Below are 23,568 nucleotides of genomic sequence, written 5' to 3' on the forward strand. Positions count from 1 at the left end.
CCATGTGAACCGTCCACCATTTCCTCTGCAACTCCCACACACTTCTGACCCATCTCTGACCTGTGCGTGTTTGTAGAGCCACACAGAACAAAACAGCCAATAGTGTTACCTGTATCAGGAGATTTTAGGTACATTTTTCTTTTTTTTGTTACTATCAGTTTGGTTTGATAGTTTGCTGGTGCTTCATTGCATATATACTGTTGCAGCATGTTATATGTATATTTATACATTTTATATATATATATATATATATATATATATATATATATATATACATATATATGTATGTAAAATGTGAGTGTGTGTCAACGAAACATGAAAAGCAGCTTTACTGTACCTCTGACATTGCTGTGTATTACTACTAATGTCTAGGATGCATTCTTAAGCCTGGGCTACATCTGAATACGGAGGTAATGATTAAGACAATGTACACATGTTATGTAACTATCAATTTAAGTTTTAGAATTACTTTCCACTTTTTGTCATTGCTCGTGTCTCACACAACCACAAACACACATACACACACACACACACACACATACACACACACAGACACAGTGATTCTCGCAGTTTAGCTGCATCAACCCAGGCCTTGCTCCTGCCAGAGTTGCCATGGTTACTACAATGAACGTTTGAATTAAGCATTGCATCAAGCCTTGGTATTTCTCTCTCTCTCTCTCTCTCCCCTCTCTCATACTTATACTTTCCTCTTTCTTTCTGTCTCTCTCTCTCTGTTCGGTGTGGCTTCTGTTAGAGTGAATAAGGAGTGGAGAAACCAAGGCATCTTTTCTTCTGGAACTTTGTATCCATTTTTTTGTCGTCCTCTGCGTCTTCTCTGGCTTTGCCTTATTAGGGCTGTGTGTAGAGCGCAGTGTTGGCAGTGTTACCTCAGCATGAGCATTCAGCTCAGAGAGGCAATGGGAGCGTCCAGAGGAAAGAAGGAACGAGAGAAGAGGAGTGACGAACAGGGAGAATGAAGGGATGTAAAAAGAGGAGTGTGTTTTTGTGCAGTTGGAATGTGACAGAGAGAGAGGTGGGGAACGGTATGGCTAGCAGTCAGACTCAGACGAGGGGCCTAGCTGAGTGACCTGTGTTGTGTGTGTGTGTTTGAGAGAGAGCGAGAGCAAGAGACATGAAGAAGTTTGCATCAGAGCGAAGTGTGAATAAAGTGGCACAGCCGAAGAAGGTGTCAGGTCTGGTCGAGCCGCAGGAGATGAAGGTGCACAAGAAGCGTTGGCAGTTGCAGGTAGGAAACAGGTGGGTGGCAATGCGCCACTACTCCTCATCCTCTCCCTGCCTTTCATCCACAGCACCACCGCCACCCAAGAGAGCACCCAGCACCACACTCACGCCAAGGTCCAAGAGCATGACTGCTGAGCTTGAGGAGCTGGGTAAGACACACACATACACACACACACACACACATACATTCATACACCTATCCAGACATACATACATATATATTTGCACCTACCTGTTCGTAGACATTTGGAGGCAGTTTCCTACATCTCAAGTTATATCTGTCCATCTTTCCTTGCTTTCTGTCTTTCTCTCTCTCTCTCTCTCTCACTCTCTGTTTGCATGCTACACTGTGTCATCTTTCTCCCGTTGCCATTTGGACTGTTCAAAACATCAGCTGTCTTTTCCACTCAATCTGTCCTCCTATTCTAACATACACATAAAGACAAACTCACTGACACCGTTTGACAGAAACAGTGAAAACATAACAAAATGTATGGATGTATCAGTAATAAGACACCATGCTGCTAGGTGTGATTTCTATAGCTTTATTCATTGGAATAGTTTTTTACTTCAGACATACAGACTTCATGAAAAGGTGCGACCTATATGTATACATTTAGTCAAGGACTTCCCTTAACTTTCTCCAGAAAAATAAATTCACATGGATATAAAGGTGTAATATTTCATTCAGATGGCTATGTTACTGCAGACGGTGTGGCCAAGATATAAGTGGAGTTACAGATTTAACTTTCAACTGTGACACCAGGCAGATTTTCCTGGATTGATATACACTGCCTTTCTTGGTTTTGAACAATGTAATTGGTCTGCACATGCTACTAGTTGACCTCTAGTTGTTTTAGAAAGGTATCTTTGTATGACCTGTCAGGTTGAACGTTTTACTCTCCACTACAATACTAAATATATTGACTGTTGTGAGAGTTTAATAGAATAGTGTCTTTGTTTATTCCATGCTAAGCATCTGCAAGGAGGAGGAGAGGAGGTGAGTTATTATATTTCTGACATTGTTAAATTGTGATTTTAGTGTTACTGCTTGCATCACCACTACCATATCAAGAAACAACCACGCTTTTGAACAAACAGAATGTCATTTAAAATGGGTTTTCTATCTTATTCTAGTTTATGAATCCCATGGCATGAATGAAAGATTGTCGATTACTGTGCAGTGCTTTTAAAACGTGAACGTGAATAACCAAAGAATATGATGTTGGCTGGCATGAATATAGCTGTAATATGTGTGTCTGTATGTGTTTATACTTCGGTATATGTGGGTGTGTGTGTGTGCATGCATTTGTACAGAAAGGCTAGATGAAATCTTGGCCTCTCAGGAGTCAGCAATGAGACCGCAAGTGGAGGCAGACTACAGAGCAGCCACGGTGAAGCAACGACCAACCAGCCGTCGAATTACACCAGCAGAAATCAGTGTAAGATACCATTGAGATGTTCGCAATTATGCTACTAAGCTGTTTGGCATGACATAGCAAAGAAAACACTAGACTGTTTTGTTTTTAGATATAACAGTTATATATACACAGTATTATATAATATGATATAGCTGTGCTCTAACAAATGTGTGCATGTGTAGTCTCTTTTCGAGCGGCAAGGTCTTGCTCTCCATGGTTCTGTTCATCCAGCACTGGAAAAAGCTCACATTCAGCTGCCCAAAGGCATGTCCAGAACCAAGTCATTCGGTAATCTTTCCTCTTTCAATGATTTATACATTTCTTTTTTCTCTTTTAAAGATCTTTTAAATTGTTAGTCTAGTATTTTTACCATTATATCAGTACTTAATGAGAAAATAAGATAACTGTTGGAGCCAGTGAGCCAGTGTGTGATAAATGAACTGAGATCTTTTTTGTGTTCTGCGTTTGTCTGAACAGGAGCTTCTGAGGAGGACCGGCTGTCTGCCCTGGCGGCAGAGCATAGGTTTCCACGGAGCTCCTCAATGACAGACACCCTGAGAGACAGTCACAATATCCCTCCTCCACCTCAGACAGCACCACCTCCTCCACCCTCACTCTACTACCTGGACATGGGTCCACCTCCACCGTTCTGCCCACCCCCTCCTCCGAGCCGTGTTCATGACCCCAGTCGCTCCAGCTTTAAGCCTGGCTCTGAGCCCCGACTGCATGGGCTACCGCAGACCATGTCCGCTGAACTGTATGAACCCCCGCGCCACAGTGCCCACATAGATCGACAGAAGAAGGCCCGTTCCATGATTCTCTTGCAGGACTCATCCCACCATTCTGTAGAGCCCACAGACATCCCCCGGCCTGGCCCAGCCTCCACCCCACCAGAGAGAATCAAGCGCAAAGGACGTGTTATTGACAACCCTTACGCTAACGTTGGCCAGTTCAGCATGGGATTGTACACCCCACCACCAAGCAAGCCCCAGCGCAGGAAAAGCCCACTAGTAAAGCAACTACAAGTGGAAGATGCCCAAGAGCGAGCCTCGCTGGCACTGGCTTCAGTCCACTCCAGGGAGCATTCACCCACAGGCCGACTGGCAGCTCACCATACTAGCAGGGCAGAGTACTACCAGCAGCAGCTGCTACAGGAGCGCAGTCGAGCTCAAGCTGAGGGTCTGCTGCAGGGAAAAGGGCATTTTGCTGCCGCAATTGCCGGTGCTGTCAAGGACAGGGAGCAGCGTCTTGAAGATCGACGAAAATCCACAGTCTTCCTGTCTGTGGGCACCATGGAAGGCAGCTCAGCCCCACCACTGGAATCCCCTTTACTCACACAGTCTCATTCTGTTGACGAACGCCTGCTCACCAGTGAACTCGGTCAGCTGCCTCCACCTGCCCTGGCACTGCGACCATCTCCAAGTGGCACAACTTTTATCCACCCACTGACAGGGAAGCCCCTTGACCCCAATTCCCCTTTGGCACTTGCGCTGGCCGCAAGGGAACGGGCTTTAACTTCCCAGAGCCAATCCCCTGCTAGCAGCCCTGAGCCTAGGACTAAGCATGAGGCTGCTGGTGGGGTGCTGTTCATGGACACCCAGACCAAAGAGGCTGAGGGTGAGAGGGATCATGCATCACTGTCCTTTTCCCCTGGAGAAAAAAGGAGCTACGCATCCACCCCCACTAGCAAGATCTCTTGGGGGACACCAACAACCACAAGAAAGGAAACAGAGATGGGAACCGAGAAGAAAGAGGAGAGGAAGCTAGAAGACAAAAAGAGCATGATCATCAGTATCATGGACACATCACAGCATAAGACTGCTGGGCTTATTATGGTTCATGCAACCAGTAATGGGCAGGCAGTAGGACTGGGCCCAGAACATGTCTCCCCTCCTCCCAAAAGCATCATTTCAGAGAGCCCAAAGCCCACATTAGCTGAACTCAAACGGACCAAGTCTCCCAGCCCAGAAACACCCTCCACACCAATGCCTGCCACACCCTCAACTCCCCAAGCACCCACTAGTCCATCCTCTGATAAAACACCCCAGGCATCCTCTAGCCCATCTTCAGATAAAACCCTGGCCCAGGGAAGCTCAGAGGAAGATGTGGAGCCCTACTCTGTTACCTTACCACCTGCCATGCTGTCCTCTAGTGATGAGGAGACACGGGAGGAACTGCGCAAAATTGGTGTGGTTCCTCCACCAGATGAATTTGCAAATGGTCTCCAAGTGAAGGCAGCTGCAGCTCCTGCTACTCCTTCAACAGCCAAGCTAGTGACCCCTTCAGAACCATCTCCAGTCACAGGCCCCACCCCTCCACCTGCAGCTGCTACAGCAGCACAGGCCTCTGCCACCAGCGGCCCACCAGCAGCCTCAGGGAAGCCATCTGAGCCCCACCTGGGCCCAGAGTCTGCTGCTGACTCTGGAGTAGAGGAGGTGGACACTCGCAGCTCCAGCGATCACCATCTGGAGACCACGAGTACCATCTCCACTGTCTCCAGCATGTCCACCCTATCCTCAGAGAGTGGTGAGCCCACTGACACCTACACGTCCCATGCCGACGGCCAGACCTTCATCCTTGATAAGCCGCCAGTGCCTCCAAAGCCAAAGCTCAAGTCTCAGCTCAGCAAGGGCCCAGTAACTTTCAGGGACCCCCTGCTCAAACAGTCCTCGGATAGTGAGCTGCTCTCACAGCAGCATGCAGCAGCGCTGGCTGCTGCCACGGGGACCTCGGGCCCAACAAGACCCCGCTACCTCTTCCACAGACGCTCCAAGCTATGGGGGGACCCCATAGAACCCCGTCCGCTTGCTGGCGCAGAGGAAGGCAAACCCACTGTGATAAGTGAGCTCAGCTCCAGACTGCAGCAGCTCAACAAGGATACATGCTCACTCGGTGAAGAGCCACTCATAGGCTCACTCGACCCTGGTCGCAAATCACCTGTGGCCGGTGCCAGGTGAGTAATGTGCTTAATAATGTAGAGCTTGGATTAATACTAATTACTTACTATTGTTTTTTTGTTTTTTTTGCCCTGAAGCTTTCTCATGAACATTTTGAAGTTTACTGGTTATTATGTCACTGTACAGCAACAGTTTGCTTGAGTGTGGTTTTTGATTGTTTAAACCATTCTAACAGGTTTGGGCATTTACAAATTAAGCAGAAATGTGTAATGGGTACTTTAATTAAATTTATTAATTGTGACTTTTTGTAAATCTAATGATTTTTAATGAGTTAACTGGCTTACTTAACTGGTTAACTGGACTTTGACTGGACAATAGCTCATGACCAGGGGTGGGAAAAGTACTAGGAAATTGTATTTAAACGAATGTACAGATGATGTGCCAAAGTCCAAAGGTACTATTCAAATAAAACTGTTAGAAGATGACTTTGCCAATGACTATGCCATTTTTGTTCAAAACATGATTTAATCTTTAGGTTTGCTGGTGACTAACAATATTCAAAAGTTAGAGTTGATTGATGTATAAGATACTGAGACATAAGATATAAGACTAGACCTGAAAAGCATGCCTTTTTCTTTTTAATGTAATTGAGCAAAAATACAAAAATTTCAGAAACACTAAAGTAAAATATGTTCAGCCAAAATTCATATTTTAGTAACACAGTACAGTTACCCAAGTATTTTCCACTCCTGCTCATGACATCTGGCTCTCGGTAAGAGATAATACCCAATGCAGTGTCTTGATATAAGAAAATGATGAACAAGTGAAGTTCTTCTGATATCAGGACACTGCAGCAGACATTATCTTGCTTACAGGCATGTAATAACAGAGGTGTTTATTCATAAGTACGTTTTTTTTGACATAGCAAGATCGGTTTATTTATTCATTCATTTGTTGGTTTGTTTAAGTTTTATTAAGTTTGTAGATCCACTAGTTTCTATGTTCACTTCCATGCACCATAGCTCAATGCCCCAAACATAAACTGTTAGATTTTTTTTCAGTTCATAAAGCCCAGTAGAGTGTGCGGACTTTATGACTCTGCTGTATGACAAGTACAAAGTCAGATATGTGGACCTGCTGGTACTCTAAGAGCTAAAGCATTCCTCAGAGAGGATGATAAAATGTGCTCCATCCTCCATGAGGCAAATATTTGAAAGTATATTTAAATGTTGTATCAATAAGATCTAGTTGAATCTATAACTTATAAAATTTCTATAGCATTAAATTGAAAGATGTCATTAGTGTATTACTATTTTAAACAGTTTATAAGCATGAACAAATTTTGTTCATATATAGTTGACTAACAGGCATCTTGTGGGAGGGTTTTGGTTGTATTTTCTTACCACTCCTTTTGCTCATCCCCCATATAGCCTTTTAGTATTCACCATCATTGATTCTAGTGAACAGACCCTTAAAGGTGTTTCAAAGTCAAGCACTAATTGCTAGTGGCCTGCCAGATATAGTTTGTGACAGATGAAGAATTACAGTTTAGCACAAATGCTATTTTTGGCTGGTGCTATGCCGATTCTCAAAGATCTGTGCATTATCATTTGTCATTTGATATTGCCTTAGCTACTTCTTAGTGATGTTAGCACATCAGATTGATTCCGATCCTCTTTTGTCTGTAAGGCACTACTGCTGATTTAAAAAGAGACCTACTAGGAGAATTGGGGTTTGCATTTATTAGAACTACAAAGCCATAAATAGCACTCATCCAGACATAACAGACACGTTACACTATGCTGCAGTGGCATTCAGTGGTTCTCAGCCATGGTCACGATTAACCAGTTCATTAGCTGATTAGTCGGATCTGAATACGTTAGAAGATGGAAAACCAGTTTTTCTCCTGGATCATGGCTGAGAATCTCTATGCTAAGCACCTCTGTAAATTTGGCTCGCCACATTTAATATTATAGATTTTTTGTGCTATTTATTATTATTTTTGCTGTGTCTGCATTCACTATTTCTACAGACAGCACCCCCATATAATGGTATTTTGGTTTATAGACAAAGTTGGCTGCTGCAATATTCATCCTGATGCATAAACGTCAAGCTAAAAGGAATTACTACGGAATGCACTATGCATAATGTGCATGGATTATACACTGGATTTACGGTGGTCTATGGATAATAATATAGTGCACTTTCAAGACAGTATAATTTTCCAATGCGAATTTGGCCAACACTATAAAATGGTAATGTACTATATGATAAAGATACAGCATCAACATGACAGGATAAATCACAGCATACCACATAAAATATTCAACGTGACATGACATGACGCTTGGGCTTTGACTGAGATCTAATCTTTCTAAATATCTCAATCGTCCAACCAGCACAAACAATAGTTGTTATAGGGTTTATTTTTATATGGTGTGCTAACATTACAGAGTGACTCATGCTTCACGAGATACAGTATATCCTAACGTTCAAATTGTTTTATTTCATTGAAAAGTTTGGAGCTTCAGCCGTGTTTCAACGCACGACAGTTGCTGGTAAGTTAATGATAGTCTGTCGCTGTAGAACCTGTAGACCAGTGTAGGAAAATACCCAAAGCACATCCTCTGTAGAGACTAATACGCTAATTCAGTACGTACAACAGTCAAGAGAAAAATGTGTATTTTCTTTATAAAGCACAACTTATGTTGTTTTCTGCTAATATTCAACTGAAGCCCTTTATATTTCTACAGATGTGACAAGGACATGGAAGCGACTAAACCTTAGCTTTTAGTCACTAGGGTAAATCCAACCTCATTATTATTCTTTTTCTCGTTTCAAACAACCTATCCACTAATCCCACATTAATGGAATAACCCCTTCTGACCCTGTGATTTTAGTAATCATGTCCTCCAAGTCTCTGTTGGCTCTTGGACACTCCACAAGCACGTTGTCTCAAATCTTGATTGAACTTGTTTTGCTATACGTAAGATTTAAAATGTGTGCTCTCATGATGCACTGTTTCTGTCCATACCTTTGTTGTAAGAGAGTGGGCAAAGGAAAAGGGGGTAGATGTTCTTCTGTCCCTCACTGTGGAGTGTGTACATGGTAACAGAGAACCTGGAGGCGTGTATGATATCACCCTCTGATCTCTCCTGAGTGATTCTAACTTCTTCTACTGACCCAATTCATTGTTCCTCTCAAATCAAATCACACTACTCAAACAAATCACACTACTCGTTCCACTGTTTAAAAACTTGACCTGGACCAATATTAATTATATATATATACAAATATACCTGTGATGTCAGAGGGCCAGACACGTGTAGGTACCTTTTCGTGATGTCTCATCTTCATCAGCATCAGTCAGTTATTTCCGTACTGTGTAGAAAGTGTTCCACTGCTGTTACTCTATCCCTGTGCTCTCTGCTTCGAACTCATATCTAGCACGGTGCTTGTTCACGGCGGGATTTGGGATATGTTTTTATGTTCATGCTGAACTCCGACCTGCAGCTCTTTGAATCATTTCTCAACTCTCCTGCTGTCACCGCTCGAGCTTCTCTCTAGAAATAAAAATGCTGCTCTCATGTCTGTAATATGCCTTGTGCATTTATTTGTTATTATGGCTTCTTCTTTATTTTAACCATAATGGCACCTGGCCCTAGACGCTTGTTTAAAAAAAAAAATGTTCATGTTGATGTTTAAGGTCATTTAAAATAAACCACTTAGCCAGACCAGAATTCTCAGAGAGAAAGTGAAGTCTGGGGCCAGCTGCTGATTCGACTCATGGCTTTTATTTGGTTGACATTTTTAATGTGAAGTGCTTGTCTGGTTCTGCTCTCTCATGGACTGATGCTAACCAATCGCTCTTTGTTTGTCATTGCCTCTGTCTCTGTCTCCCTCCCTCTCTCTCTCTCTCTCTCTCTCTCTCTCCCTCTTCACTCACTCTCTCCCTCTCTCTGCATGCCACGCTGCTCTGTCTAGAACTGAATCTGAGGCTAAGCCCCGGAGGGCCGGGCACCTGTGTAAGTGCGCATGCATCATCTCATCTCTTCCTTTCTCTAGCCCTTGGCAGCCCCACCTTTACCTCGTCTTTCTTCACCCATGCGTCTCACTGGCTACTCACCTCAATTCATCCTACATGTTCATGTCTAATCTTACAGAAAATACCTCAGTGCTCTGTAATTAAGGAGAAATGAACAATATTTCAGCTTCTATTAGTTTGCTTTTTAGTAGCCACATTGCACTTAACACCTGGTCCTTCAAGGTCATTTGACGAACTAGAAAAGCAGCCACATTGCTCTGTGAGAGATAAGATAAAGATTGAGGTGCAGACTTTAAATGCGAAATTATATTTTAGACAATAAGGCGCTCTGTAATAACAGACGGACAATACATGCATGTTGTGATTAGTCATAAGCGGGCCACATTTGTTGTGTGACAGTTCCAGACTCACTCTATTTATTTGGGGACCGTGTGTTCAGTAATATGAAGGCTGAGCTTGCCATCCTCCTCCTCCTACTCCTCCTCCTACTTCTCCTCGCTTTGCTCTCTCTCTCTCTCTCTCTCTCTCTCTCTCTCTCTCTCTCTCTCTCTAGGCTTTATCCACAGTCAGACGGACAGGTCTGTGGGCTGCTCAGCTGATGCATGTCACGTTTGCTTGATTGTCTTCAAAAAAAAGACAAAAAGAACTGAATTTGAATTAATTCAGGCAAATAACTATATGCATTTTGACCAACATTTACTGTATATATATATTTTTTATTTTAAAAGTCCTGAACTATTTACCTTTATTCTTACGTCCCTTTCGAAATAAATTTTTCAAGAAACAGAAAACATTTAATATTTCTGGTTAAGCAATAATTTCGTCCTTGCTTCATTTAAATTCAGATCCTTTTGTCTACTTTTCCATAAAGCATATACATATTTTCATATATAGATGATATACACTGAGCTACCAGTTTATTCATTCTCATTGGCCACACTCACTCTTTTTGACCATTGTATCAGGTTCAACATCTCACCTACACACATTGTGATCTGATCAGTGTGAGTTGTACATCTCACTTTTATGCCAATGAGGTTAGTTGTTCTTCACTTTACTTTTCACAGAATTATTAAAGGAGAAGTGAAGAAACAATATCAGTACAGCCTAGAAGCAGGTGGATTTCACTTAAATATATTTTTTTTTACTTTGATATTTTATTGTTTAGAAAAGACTTACACTGATTCATCTGCCCTCTTGAAATGTTAAACAAATGCCAGTATCTGACTGTTCAAGCACTGATAGACAATTTGAACCGTTACATTCAATGAGCGTTTTAAATACTTTTTAGTTGTCATTTGGGATAGTGAGAGCCAAGCTACCATCAGCCTTAGGAGCATAAAAGGATCTCTAATTCTGTGAGATGGGAAATGATGTCTTTGGATTTTTGCTGGGTGTTCAGTTTCTTGTCATTTCTGTAGTGACTCACTCTTTCCGTTCTGGACTCTGTAGTACTCTTGCTTGTGTTCCAGCTAAACGCATTAATGAAACATCACACTAACACAGTGTTAATGCGTTTGCCGTGTCTCTGGCTAACTTAATTAAGTGTTGCTGACTTAAATTAACTGTTTTGACTCATGATTCATACATGGAGGTTGTTGCATGCTGCAGGAAGGAGCCACTACAAATTAAAATGGAAGAGAATAAACTCATTGGGCTCTTTCCAGTGTTGCTTCACAGAATCCTCACTTTGTGCTCTTTTTTCTGTTCTATCCTTTAGACTTTTCAGCAGTCTAGGGGAACTCCACACCATCTCTCAGCGAAGTTACGGCACCACGTACACCATAAGACCGGGCAGCCGTTACCCAATGACCCGTCGGACACCCAGCCCTGGCTCTGCTTCCCCAGATCGTTCAGATCCACTCGGACCCATACGAGGCTTCGGCCTGGCTACCTCGCCCACCACGGCCCCCACCATCCTGAAATCCTCCAGCCTCAGCCTGCCCCATGAGCCAAAGGAGGTGCGTTTCGTCATGAGGAGCTCTAGCGGCAGGAGCCGCTCTCCGTCACCCGGACATTCCCCTGGTGTGCCCTCACCACTCCTTACACTGCGCCCCTTCCACCAGAAACCCTTACATCTGTGGAACAAGTATGATGTGGGTGACTGGCTTGCCAGCATTAATCTGGCTGAGCACCGTGAGCGCTTCCAGGAGCACGAGATCGAGGGCTCCCATCTCCCGGCCCTCACTAAAGAAGACTTTGCCGAGCTGGGTGTGACACGTGTTGGCCATCGTATGAACATTGAACGCGCCTTAAAGCAGCTGCTGGAAAGGTGACCCCTCACCCCGCTCTGTCTGTAGTTAGTCTCACTTAAGTTCTGTCTGTTTTTGTTTGTTTTTCATTTTGGGGTTTAATTTGTGAGTTATCATTATAGGTTCCAAGCCCAATTTATTTTTAGTAGCAATTTCGCTCCAAATCCTCTCCCCATCACACAATTAGCAGTCAATTAGCTAGTTTATAATGGGCTGCGAAATGCAGAAACATACAGAAGCTCCATTTCGGTAAAGGTTTTATTTGAATGTTTGCTTTCCTCTCTTCCTGTACCCTTGCTCTACTGGGTAAAACACTAGCTACCATATTTGCTTTAATTTAAAAAAAGAAAGAAAGAAAGGAGGCATGATGTTGGATGAGGGAAGTTCAGTTGCCTTTCTGAATATTTTGTAGAGGATGAGCAGAGTGGGCGTGGCCGGGTCGTCTCTACTTTCCGCCTGCCCCCTTCTGGCTGAGGAACATATTATACCTGGAGAATGTTAAACCAACACTAGTGGCTTTTTTTCATAATCAGACTTTTCCTTTGGGGGACCAAAGGGAATGTGACGTTAAATAGGATATCTCAATGTATTTACATATAGCTTTGAAACAGGAGAGGCAGAGAACACACACGAACTGTGCACAACTGCACTAGTCTCTCCCCCTTAGATGATGTGAATTCCATCAATAATTTATTCATTTTTACCAGTTATATACATATATATATTTGAAAAGTATATAGATATATATGAATAACATTTTGTCATAAATATTAAAGTTATATATGGTATTCTATTTAAAGACACTGTCGAATTTTTCCTAATGTTCATCCTTTTACGGACTGTAGCATGAATGTCACATGAGACAGTGTGACGGCTATCAGATTTGTTAACAGTGAATTGTACCGTGCCCTTTTTATTTCTTACTTTATGGGTTTATTGTGGTTTAAAAAAAAACAAAAAACAAAAACTCGGTCTTCCGTCTACAATTAGGGCAGCCCACAGTGGTCAGTGCGTGTGACTGACCCCCCTCCCCCCTATCTCACACACAAATACACACACTACAAAGTACTTGACATCTCGGTCATGCTGTTAACAGCTCTCCATGCACTTACACACATTGTAACTCCTCCATATCAAATTTTATTCAAACTCGAAACCATCTTTAATTTGGTGAATCAGAAATGAGCTGTGCAATAAAAAGTGCGTGCGTCTGTGTGTGTTTGTGTGTGTTATGATGGGGCCACTGTAGGACAACACACACGTTTCCCATACATGGTAGCTCAAGCTGTGCGCTACTGGGAGATGGTGAACAATTTTAAAAAGAAGAAAAGAAGAAGACAGACTCTATAATTGTAAGAGATTTTCTGTGCCACTACACAGGGGCTTGTGTGGCTCAGGGGCTCTTCAACTCTAAGCACTGAAGCATTTGGGCAGTTCATTTGGGTTTATTATTTTTTGGTTTTTATTGGTTTTCTGTTAAGCCCCATAGTATGTGGATTTTGTAGCTTGTGAAATATAATGCTTAGGATAATTTTTATCAATTAAACTTAGAATGAATTTTAGAATGACTAAAAGGGTTGAACTGACAAAAAAAAAAAACCTGTCCTTTCCAAACTTATAACTGTATATATGGACAAATGATGAATTATTTGTTTTTGTTTTGTTTTTATATCGATCACAAGCAATGTACATATGATAGTTTTAATATAAATTTTTAAAAATTCAAAAAATATATAGATCTATATATGAATGTTTGGCATATATGCATAGTTAACCACCTGTGGAAAAAGGTGAAAAGATTTTATTCTTTGTATGGACTGAGTTTGGGGATGATTTGCACAAAACAAGGTGCTAGCATTCAAGCCATCCATTCTCACGTCTCTGTCTGCACTTTCCTCCATCCCGCCATCCTCCTGCTCCGAAAAACACATCTGATATCTGTCTAACACTTACTACAAGAAAGAAGGAAGCGATCTGAATAAAAAACTAACAAATGTGCATACAGTGGACAGCTGTTTATCTGTCTGTCTGTGTGTGTGTGCGTGTGTGTGTGTGTGTGCATTCAAACCACAAACACTTTCTCTCTGCTACTAAAAACCCACACTGAACACACACCGAAGTAGTGAATACGCCGGTACTCACTATCTATATGCAGCCAAGGAGAACTGAAGAATCAGTTCGTCTTTCTGATGAAGCTTTTTTGGAGCCATGCCCCTTGCACCAGGAAAGAACACTGTGTTGTAAGACGTCTTTTCTGGCAGCTGTACCATTTCAGAGTCACCACCTTTCATCACATTGGCTGAGTCCAGATCTAAACCTCGGCTCCTTTCGCTGTGCCCTTCTAGCAGACAGGCCTGAGTGGAGACTGGCTTTGTGGCGGTCATTAATCCAGCCTCACTTCCAGAAGGTGCTCAGTTATCTTTTGAAGGACTTGGAAAGAGGGATATTTGACAATAACAAGGCTTGAGAAGGGAAAGGGAAAAAGCTGGTTTTAGCCTCGCACGCTTCACCTACGAGCTACAAAGCGCCGCACTTTGCTTTAATCACATTTCGATGCTCATGTCTTCAACAGGAACAAGTTAAGTCATGCCTTTAAAAGTTATTAAACGGTTTTCTTTGAACTAGCGGCGATACGGTCTCACATTTTCCTGTGAACTACATGAAGAGTTCTGTGGTAGGTTGGTTGCAACGTCCAGCAAATGACCTGTATGTAGGAGGTGCTTGTGCAAACTAGTGTATGCTAGAAGGATGGCTTGTGAGAGTAGGGACGTCTAAACCTCCCGATTTTCAAACAATAGCGAAGATTATTATTATAGTATCAGATTTTTTAAAAAGGAATGCAGGGAATTGAAACTCATGTCAATAAATTAATTCAACAACGAGGAGTGCAATGAGCAGAGTGATAGAAATTTGACCCACCATATTGCATAAAGCTAGAATGGCACCAAGGAAAAATTAGGTTTAGAATCAGGACCCTGAGAAAACTGTGACTTCCATTCATGTTCAACACTGCAAATCATCACCGAGCCTTTATGAGACTTGAAGATATGCATCGACGTCGATTTCGGATCTTTCTTAGATCGAAATAAACCTTCACATTTATCGGATTCATCGTTTCATTTTGATTTGGTCGTGCAATTAGAAGTAAGACGTACAAATGTTTGGCATACGATTGTCTCATACAGGGCTCTTCCTCAGAGCGAGAGATGATTAGTGTCTGTAATCGATGTAGTCGAGTTCATCTCTGACACTCTGAGACTTTGTGCCACGCTCATCATTAGTCTCCCTTTTGGTTTTTTGCCATATTCATATCCCATCAACTCTTCTCATCCCCGTTCCCAATTTTGGGATATTTACTTTTGTGTTCGTGTCTATATGGAGTGCTTAGTAATTAAAAAGTGAACGATTAAAAAGAAAAAAAATAAATAACTAATGTGCCAAAAAAAAGTGATTAGTTTATAGCTATTCATTGACACTAGTTCTGTTGAGATTTAAAGCTGTTAGAATCAGCACTTTTGGTGCCACCTCCTGGAAATCTTGAGAACTCCAGACATCATGCTTAATGCACTTTTTTTTTATTTTCCTAGTCAGCAAGACATCAGATAAACGCTTATGTTTTGTAGAGAGTGTTACTCGAACTTGTAATCGATCTAGTTTACGGGCTTTTCATGTTGTCTGAATATCAGTTTTGTTTTGGGCTGAACTCCGGTAAGCCTTTGAGTGAGTGACTGCATTAGATAGCTACCTTTAAAAGCCTTCTCCTTCCTCTTCAGTTATTCGCCTCAGATACAATTTGATCCTCGGAAGAAAAGAAAAAAAAGAGAGAGAGAGAGAGAATGGAAAGGATTTCTTTGTAACTTTACTATATTTAACAACAAGATCGGTTGAGGGTGGGGGAATGTTAAATAAACCGACATCATTAACATTACCATGCTCTGTAGAGTTGTCACTCGTTTCCTGACCAACAAAAGCACAATAAAAATGGCAAGAAATGCACTGGTTATCTTATTTTCTTTTTCTCAAGCACTTTACACTGAACTGAGAATATATATATATATATATATATATATATATATATATATATATATATATATATATATATATATATATATATATATATATATATATATATATATATATTTTTTTTTTTTTTTTTTTGTATCAGTTCCAGGTAACATTTGACACAGCTGACCCTGGACTCTAAAAAGAAGTGAGTACCAAACATGACACTACATGATAATGCAGCACTGTAAGTCTAACAAAAACATAAACTCCTCTGAGTTTTACCCTCTGATTATGCGGTCTGGCGAGACGAACAGTGCTGATTATACTGTCACAGCCAGCCTACAGGACATCAAGCCACACCATACACAGGAGCTAAATAAAAGCAACAGTGTTTAATTGCAGCACATACCAGGATGCTCTTAAATGAACACTGAAGGATGTGTTAATATGCTGCCACAATACGAGTGCATTTCCAGTACCACACACACACACAATACAGAAAATTTCCTATTTACTTAAATGTCACATCAGACAGAAGACAACATGTGTGTGTGTGTGATTTCTACAACCAGCCACATTTTTTCACACTCTTTTCACAGTTTGTGCAAAATGATGAGCTATTTATACATCCTTATAATAATGCTGGATCTGAATGATCATGTACTGAAAATTAAAAAATGTGATTCAAGTAACATAAATTCCCATGATATAAATACTACCAAAATGATGCAAAATGTCAATAGTGTTATCAAGGTGATATCACTGATGAGGGAAAAAAAACAAAAAACATATAAAATAGCAGGGTCTCTCTTCACTGCTATGTATTTACACACACACACACACACGGTGTGAGATTACACCACGGCTGCCAACTCGCCTTCTTAAACAGCTGCGTCCAGAATATGAAATATCTGTGAAAAACCCACACATCACTATACCTATAATCCCTACACTCTTCTTGTATAGTATGTTTCTAAGACCTAAAGCCACACAAGAATTGATGACAGTCTATTCTATGCGCTGAATATCCAATGTAGCAGGTCACAGAGATGGATCTAACACATGAGGTAGAGCTTTGTCCCAACTGGTTTCATTCGTACAGCTTGTAAACTCCTCAGGACAGTTGGTGAGCAGCCGTGAATTGAACAGCACTCTAATCCCGATCCCTAATCCCACCGCACGCCGAGAACGTCAGTCTGCTCTTCCCTCTTCTTCGTCTTCGTCAGCCGACTCTTCTTTTCCCTCCAAGTCAAAGTTCTGTATAAATGAATAAATAAGCAATCCATCACCGTAAAGTACAGCAACACCATTAGAAACAATACGGCTAAGACACCTACCTCCAGTTCTCTCATGACTACATCCATAAAGTCGCTGGAGTTCTTCTTGTAAGACAAAGCCATGTTTATAGCATCTTTGAAAACCTGCAGGGAGATTTAGGATTGTTAATGAGCGACAGTGTAAACATCATGTAAACATGATTATAGTTCATTTGTTCAAGGTGTGTAAAGAGTCTGTGTGTGTAAAGTCATCATTAACACATTAAGATTATGTAAGTGTTTTATTCCTCTTACACCATAGCAATGTACTTTTTTTTTTTTTAATATTAAGCTTCACCAGTGTGATAGAAAAATATCACAGAGAATCAAGGGGAAGGTGGAAGGTGTACAAGACAGTGGCGAGACCGGCCATGCTGTATGGTTTAGAGGCAGTGTCTCTGAGGAAAAGAGCTGGAGGTAGCAGAGCTGAAGATGTTGAGGTTCTCTTTGGGAGGGACATGGTTGGACAGGATTAGGAATGAGTACATCAGAGGGACGGCTCATGTTGGATGTTTGGGGGGACAAAGTTAGGGAGACCAGATTAAGATGGTTTGGACATGTTCAGAGGAGGGAGAGTGAGTATATTGGTAGGAGAATGTTGGACATAGAGCTGCCAGGCAGGAGGCAAAGAGGAAGGCCAAAGAGGAGGTATATGGATGTAATAAATGAGGATATGAAGCTAGTGGGTGTAAGTGTTGAGGATGCAGAAGATAGGGATAGGTGGAGAGAGATGATTCGCTGTGGCCACCCCTGAAGGGAAAAGCCAGAAGAAGAAGAAGAAGAAGAAGAAGCTTCACCAGAGAAATCTATATTTATATATATTTGGTGCTTAATAACACTTTATAAATCAAAGTCTTATTTCTGTTAGGCTTAGATTGCAGTATTTGAAGCATCCACTCTAGAAGTCCATGTGTAAGCTGTTACTATAGATACCATAACATATTGTATTAAAATGCACACATTAATATAAACCTGTGATTTACTTTGTTATGCAGCCAGCGTTACTATCAGAGCCGCTCTTCTAGGAAATGATTCAACACCTTCAAATGAGTTTGAATCGCACCTTGACCACGTTGGTTCCATCAGCAGCAGATACGAAGTAGAAAGGTAGTCCCTGCTTCTTGGCAAAGTTAAAACTCTTCTGTGTCACTCTCATGTCGGCTTTTTTAGAGAGAGAGAGAGAGAGAGAGAGAGAGAGAGAGAGAGGGAGGGAGAGAGAGAGAGAGAGGGAGGGAGAGAGAGAGAGAGAGAGAGAGAGAGAGAGAGAGGGAGGGAGAGAGAGAGAGGGAGAGAGAATATGAACATCAGCATGGCAAGAAATGTAAACATTTATTACCCATATTCATTAGAAACAACTTCTAAATGAAAGCTAAGTTTATCCTCACCATCTATTTTATTAGCCACCACCAAACAGGGAATTTCAGGTCTGTATTCTCGCAGCTCTTTATACCAGTTGGAAAGATTCTTGTATGTTACTTTCCTCTGGACATCAAAAACCTATAATCAAATATTGACATCCTGCTCATTTCTGCTGAACATGTGTAAATAAATACACTGCCTACAATAGAGCCTACACCAGGGGGTTCCCAAACCAGTCACAAGCCCATGTAAGGTTGCTTTTGTGTGCTAATATTTTAATATTTCATATACAGACAAGACATGTGTACATGAATAGTCTATATGTTATTGTACACACTGCACTAGCACAGATCAACTGACAAAATTTCCCCATCCATCTACAACTTAGCTCTGAGTCTCAAATCACATACTTATTTATTATTCTGCACTGAGTAATAACACGACCAGGGGGTTCATACAGTTTGTGCTATCATGTTGATGACGCTTTAAAACATACACCGATCAGGCATAACATTATGAGCACTGACCGGACGTGAATAAGACTGATTATCTCCTCATCATGGCACCATTAGTGGGTGGGATATATTAGGCAGCAAGTGGACATTTTGTCCTCAAAATTGATGTGTTAGAAGCAGGAAAAATGGACAAGCATAAGGATTTGAATGAATTTGACAAGAGCCAAATTGTGATGGCTAGACCACTGGATCAGAGCATCTCCAAAACTGCAACTCTTGTGGGGTGTTCCCGGTCTGCAGTGGTCAGTATCTACCAAAGGTGGTCCAAGGAAGGAACAGTGGTGAACCAACCAAGCCTCATTGATGCACGTGGGTAGGGAAGGCTGGCCCGTGTGATCTGATCCAACAGACGAGCTACTGTTGCTCAAATTGCTGAAGAATTTAATGCTGGTTCTGATAGAAAGGTGTCAGAATACACAGTGCAGGACGGGTCAGGGCTGTTTTGGCAGCAAAAGGGTGACCAACACAATATTAGGCAGGTGGTCATAATGTTATGCCTGGTCAGTGTACAAAAGATACACAGATAAGTGTGTGAATATTAATGTTACTGCTAGTTCTGCATATCAATCATGCACAAAATCATGCTTCAAGTATAAACCAGACCCTTCTGCCTGGCATCAGTTGTCTTTATACACCCCAATGTGGATTATTGTCCTACAACACATTTCACTAGACTGGTACATCAATGCAAGGAATATTCCTTCGGTTTTTAGACACCTACCTTACACAGACATAAGTCACTGACATAATAAACTTAAAGTGGTTCTGTTATAAATCTGGAACCTGAAAATGTCTGGAAACCCCTGGCCTGTACTATTACAACCACTTTGTATATTATGAGTTACATATGAGAGTCAAATGTGTTTTCACCATGATACAAGCGTGTGCTTTGTGGTAGTATGATGGGTGCATGCTCTGAAAGCGCTCCTGTCCAGCGGTGTCCCAGAAATCTGTTACAGAAGACCATAATAAGAAGACAATATGAAGCACATCCACATAAATACAGTTCTTTTAACCTGACATCTGTAAGATCTTTCAGCCTATAAATTTCCTGATGCTCTAAACAAAATATAAAAGGTTTCATTCTTCAACAAGCTGTGACTATAAATCAAGACCTGTGTTATACTTCCTATTTAACATGCATTTAGCTCCCAGTAAGAAAGGCAGGCAGAACAGGATAACTCACCGACCAGCACAGACTTCCCGTTGATAGTGGTGCTGTATTTGTATAAGGTCAGTGCATAGGTGGACAGCTGCTGAGGGCGACTGACAGAGATGTTAAGGATCAAGCCGGCGTTATACAAAAGTTTCACAAAAACACTGAATATAAAACAATAAGAAGAGTGCACAGGAGTATTAAAAAAAAGGATACTATCCATCCATAAGAAATCTTTCCATTAACCTGTGAGGCACACAAAGAGAAAAACAGACCATGTAGAGAGGTAAATTTGTTTAATTATATTGTGCATTACCATATAGTAACAAGAATATTATATTTCCTATATTTAATATGACCATGTCTCACACTGAAAGGTGAACTGGACAGCTTGTTAATCCAGGTTCAGGTGCAAACCGTATAGATGCTGAACAGTGATTGAATAAATGGGATTATGTGAGTCAGTCCAACAAGATTCAAGATTCATTCAAGATTCAAGATTCAAGAAGCTTTATTGTCATTTCAACCACATATAGCTGACGCAGTACATAGTACAAGTGAACGCTTTAGGGGTATGACAATGCAATAATGGAAATTCGCATGCTAATCAATAGGCATCTAATGTAATTGCACTGCCTGAACACCAGAGGTGCCGATCAACACAGCACAAGGTTAAATACAATATATAGCAAGCACACGTCACATGGTCATGATCCGAACCTTCATGCAATATATGATTACACAACCAGGGTGTAACCATTAAAAAGAGCTCTTTAGTAGCTTTCAGAGAACACCACCACCACCATGTCACTGCGATCTACACTGCCTTAGAAAGATGTACTAAAATTTTCAGGCATTAGCTCTTAGCTATTTCTTTTTATCTTTTAGTTATAGACAGATAAAGTGCACACTGCACATGGTCTATGATTCAGAAACAAATGTGTCTTTTCAGCCATATTTTTTCATCATTATAATTTTGCTGAAAATATTAGGAGAATCAAATCATATCATGATTCAGTATCGTGAAACGAATGAAATCAAGAAGCCTGTATTCAGAAATAAATGTGTCTTTTCAGTCATATTTTTTCTTCCTTATAATTTGGTTAAAATTATATAAAAATCAAATCATATCAAGAAGTCAGTGGCGTGACTCAAATTGAATTGTGAATTGACATGAAATCAAATCAAATAATCAGTACTGTGAATTGAATCGTGAAGCCGTGACTCGTGATTCGAATTGAATCGTAAAGCCAGACTAGTGATTCGAAACGAACCGTGAATCTAGATTCATGATTCGAATCAAATCATGAAGCCAGACTCGTGATTTGAATTGAATGGTGAATCCAGACTCGTGATTCAATTTGAATGGTGGATCCAGACTCGTGATTCAAATCAAATCGTGTAGCCAGACTCGTGATTCGAATCGAATCGTGAATCCAGACGTGATATGAATTGAATGGTGAAGCCAGACTCGTGATTCGAATCAAACCGTGAATCCAGACATGTGATATGAATTGAATGGTGAAGACAGACGCGTGATTTGAATCGAATCGTAAAGCCAGACTAGTGATTCGAAACGAACCATGAATCTAGATTCATGAATCGAATCAAATCATGAAGCCAGACTCATGATTTGAATTGAATCGTGAATCCAGACTCGTGATTTGAATTGAATCGTGAATCCAGACTCGTGATCCAAATTGAATGGTGAAGCCAGACTCGTGATTTGAATCGAATCGTGAATCCAGACTCGTGATTCAAATCAAATCGTGTAGCCAGACTCATGATTCGAATCGAATGGTGAAGCCAGACTCGTGATTTGAATCAAATGGTGAAGCGAGACTCATGATTCAAATCGAATCATGAATCCAGACATGTGATATGAATCGAATGGTGAAGCCAGACTCGTGATTCGAATCAAATCGTGAATCCAGATTTGTGATTCTAATCAAATTGTGAATCCAGATTCGTGATTCGAAACGAATCGTATCATGAAGCCAGACTCGTGATACCAATCGAATCGTGAATCCAGACACGTGATTCGAATCGAGAATCCAGACACGTGATTCGAATTGAATCTCAATCCAGACACGTGATTCGAATTGAATCGTGAATCCAGACACGTGATTCGAATCGAATCGTGCATCCAGACACGTGACTCTAATCGAATCGTGAATCATTCCAGCCCTAGAACACTTACTTGGATTTCCCCACTGCACTGTCCCCGAGGCAGATAATCTTCACCTGCTCATCGGAGTCATATTTCTCCTGCTCCAGCTCAGGAATGCGCTTCATATCACCCGCCATGTTCTTCTGCTCCAGTATTAGATAACAAGCTCAGAAGCCCAGGCAGTGTGGATACTTGGATATCTAACCCTGCTAATATGGCAGCTAGTTATTTACCTGGATTAAACTTTAATCCTCTAATTTCTGTAACTAGTTCACTAATCTGGAGAGAGAACATGAATTCTCTCTCTCTCTCTCTCTCTCTCTCTCAGGAACGATATTAAAAAAAAAACCTTTTTTGTTATTTGCATAAATCTCTATTCACTGAGCTCCCAGCAGTTAGCTTTAGCTGGCTAGCATTTCGGTATTTATATAGCAGGACCGGCTAGCAAGCTAACGTGCTCGTATTTAAGTGTTATATCACAGTAAAGCATATTCAACAGCTCTATTAACAAACCGATACATAGAAAAGAAACGTAATCATAATCTCCTTTGTAAATAATGTATAAATAAATCAGCTGCCCATCTCTCTCCTCTTAGTGAGTTTCAGTTAAGGCTGTTTCCATGCAACGAGACGCTTTAGGGGCGCGAGCGGAAATGACGTTCATCCGGCAACAAAACCCGCATTTCAAACACTTTCCCTGTACTCTATATGTGCACTAGATATCGGGTATAAAAACCACCCTACCTAGTGCACTAAACATACAAAAGAGAGTCAACCAGTCTTTTTATAAGCGTCTCGTTCACATAGCGCCTCTACAGGTGCATGGAGGAAATCATCAGGATCACGACTACTGATAAATACACCGATCCGGCATAACATTATGACCGCCTGCCTAATATTGTGTTGGTGCCCCTTTTGCTGCCAAAACAGCCCTGCCCCGTCGAGGCATGGACTCCACTAGATCCCTGAAGGTGTGCTGTGGTATCTGGCACCAAGATGTTAGAAGCAGATCCTTAACTCCTCTAAGTGGAGCTTACATGGATTGGGCTTGTTTGTCCAGATGCTAGATTGGATTGAGATCTGGAGAATTTGGAGGCCAAGTCAACACCTCAAACTCGTTGTAACAAAGCATTATCCTGCTGAAAGAGGCCACAGCCTTCAGGGAATACCGTTTCCATGAAAGGGTGTAG

General features: G+C 41.4%; 2 protein-coding genes across 12 annotated transcripts in view; one reads left to right on the forward strand and one right to left on the reverse strand.

Annotated features, from left to right (window-relative positions):
• The window catches only part of shank3a (SH3 and multiple ankyrin repeat domains 3a), a 253,618-nt gene extending 239,763 nt beyond the window's left edge, over nucleotides 1-13,855 (forward strand). For 6 of the 11 annotated variants that reach the window (XM_058388448.1, XM_058388449.1, XM_058388447.1 and 3 more), the window contains 6 exons: nucleotides 1,311-1,391; nucleotides 2,219-2,242; nucleotides 2,560-2,684; nucleotides 2,846-2,951; nucleotides 3,141-5,616; nucleotides 11,326-13,855. In XM_058388448.1, the coding sequence (XP_058244431.1) occupies nucleotides 1,311-1,391; nucleotides 2,219-2,242; nucleotides 2,560-2,684; nucleotides 2,846-2,951; nucleotides 3,141-5,616; nucleotides 11,326-11,881 (3,368 nt within the window). In that variant the 3' untranslated portion in view covers nucleotides 11,882-13,855. Of the gene's footprint in view, nucleotides 1-1,310; nucleotides 1,392-2,218; nucleotides 2,243-2,559; nucleotides 2,685-2,845; nucleotides 2,952-3,140; nucleotides 5,617-8,078; nucleotides 8,119-8,313; nucleotides 8,363-9,544; nucleotides 9,586-11,325 lie in introns of all 11 variants that reach the window. The other 5 variants (XR_009204503.1, XM_058388455.1, XM_058388454.1 and 2 more) reach the window with 5 other exon arrangements.
• Nucleotides 13,856-16,025: 2,170 nt separating this feature from the next.
• Nucleotides 16,026-23,050, reverse strand: rabl2 (RAB, member of RAS oncogene family-like 2). Its single transcript, XM_058387063.1, has 8 exons — nucleotides 22,409-23,050; nucleotides 20,425-20,454; nucleotides 20,239-20,318; nucleotides 19,923-20,002; nucleotides 18,564-18,675; nucleotides 18,242-18,339; nucleotides 17,200-17,283; nucleotides 16,026-17,119 (listed from the first exon to the last, which is right to left on the reverse strand). Exons 1-8 carry the CDS (start codon nucleotides 22,513-22,515, stop codon nucleotides 17,054-17,056), a joined length of 657 nt encoding a protein of 218 aa, XP_058243046.1. The 5' UTR covers nucleotides 22,516-23,050; the 3' UTR covers nucleotides 16,026-17,053.
• Between the last annotated feature and the right edge of the window lie 518 nt (nucleotides 23,051-23,568).

This window comes from Hemibagrus wyckioides, linkage group LG04 (assembly GCF_019097595.1).
Source record: "Hemibagrus wyckioides isolate EC202008001 linkage group LG04, SWU_Hwy_1.0, whole genome shotgun sequence".
In the NCBI taxonomy this organism is placed as follows: domain Eukaryota; kingdom Metazoa; phylum Chordata; class Actinopteri; order Siluriformes; family Bagridae; genus Hemibagrus; species Hemibagrus wyckioides.

Bases quoted from the DNA above. Each gene is read 5' to 3' on its own strand.
- rabl2 (XM_058387063.1), bottom strand. From the start codon at position 22,515: ATGGCGGGTGATATGAAGCGCATTCCTGAGCTGGAGCAGGAGAAATAT. The intron at 20,455-22,408 runs GTAAGTGTTCTA...TGTGCCTCACAG, and splicing joins AGTGCAGTGGGGAAATCCAA to GTTAATGGAAAGATTTCTTA. The intron at 20,003-20,238 runs GTGAGTTATCCT...CTTCTGTAACAG, and splicing joins CGGGAAGTCTGTGCTGGTCG to ATTTCTGGGACACCGCTGGA.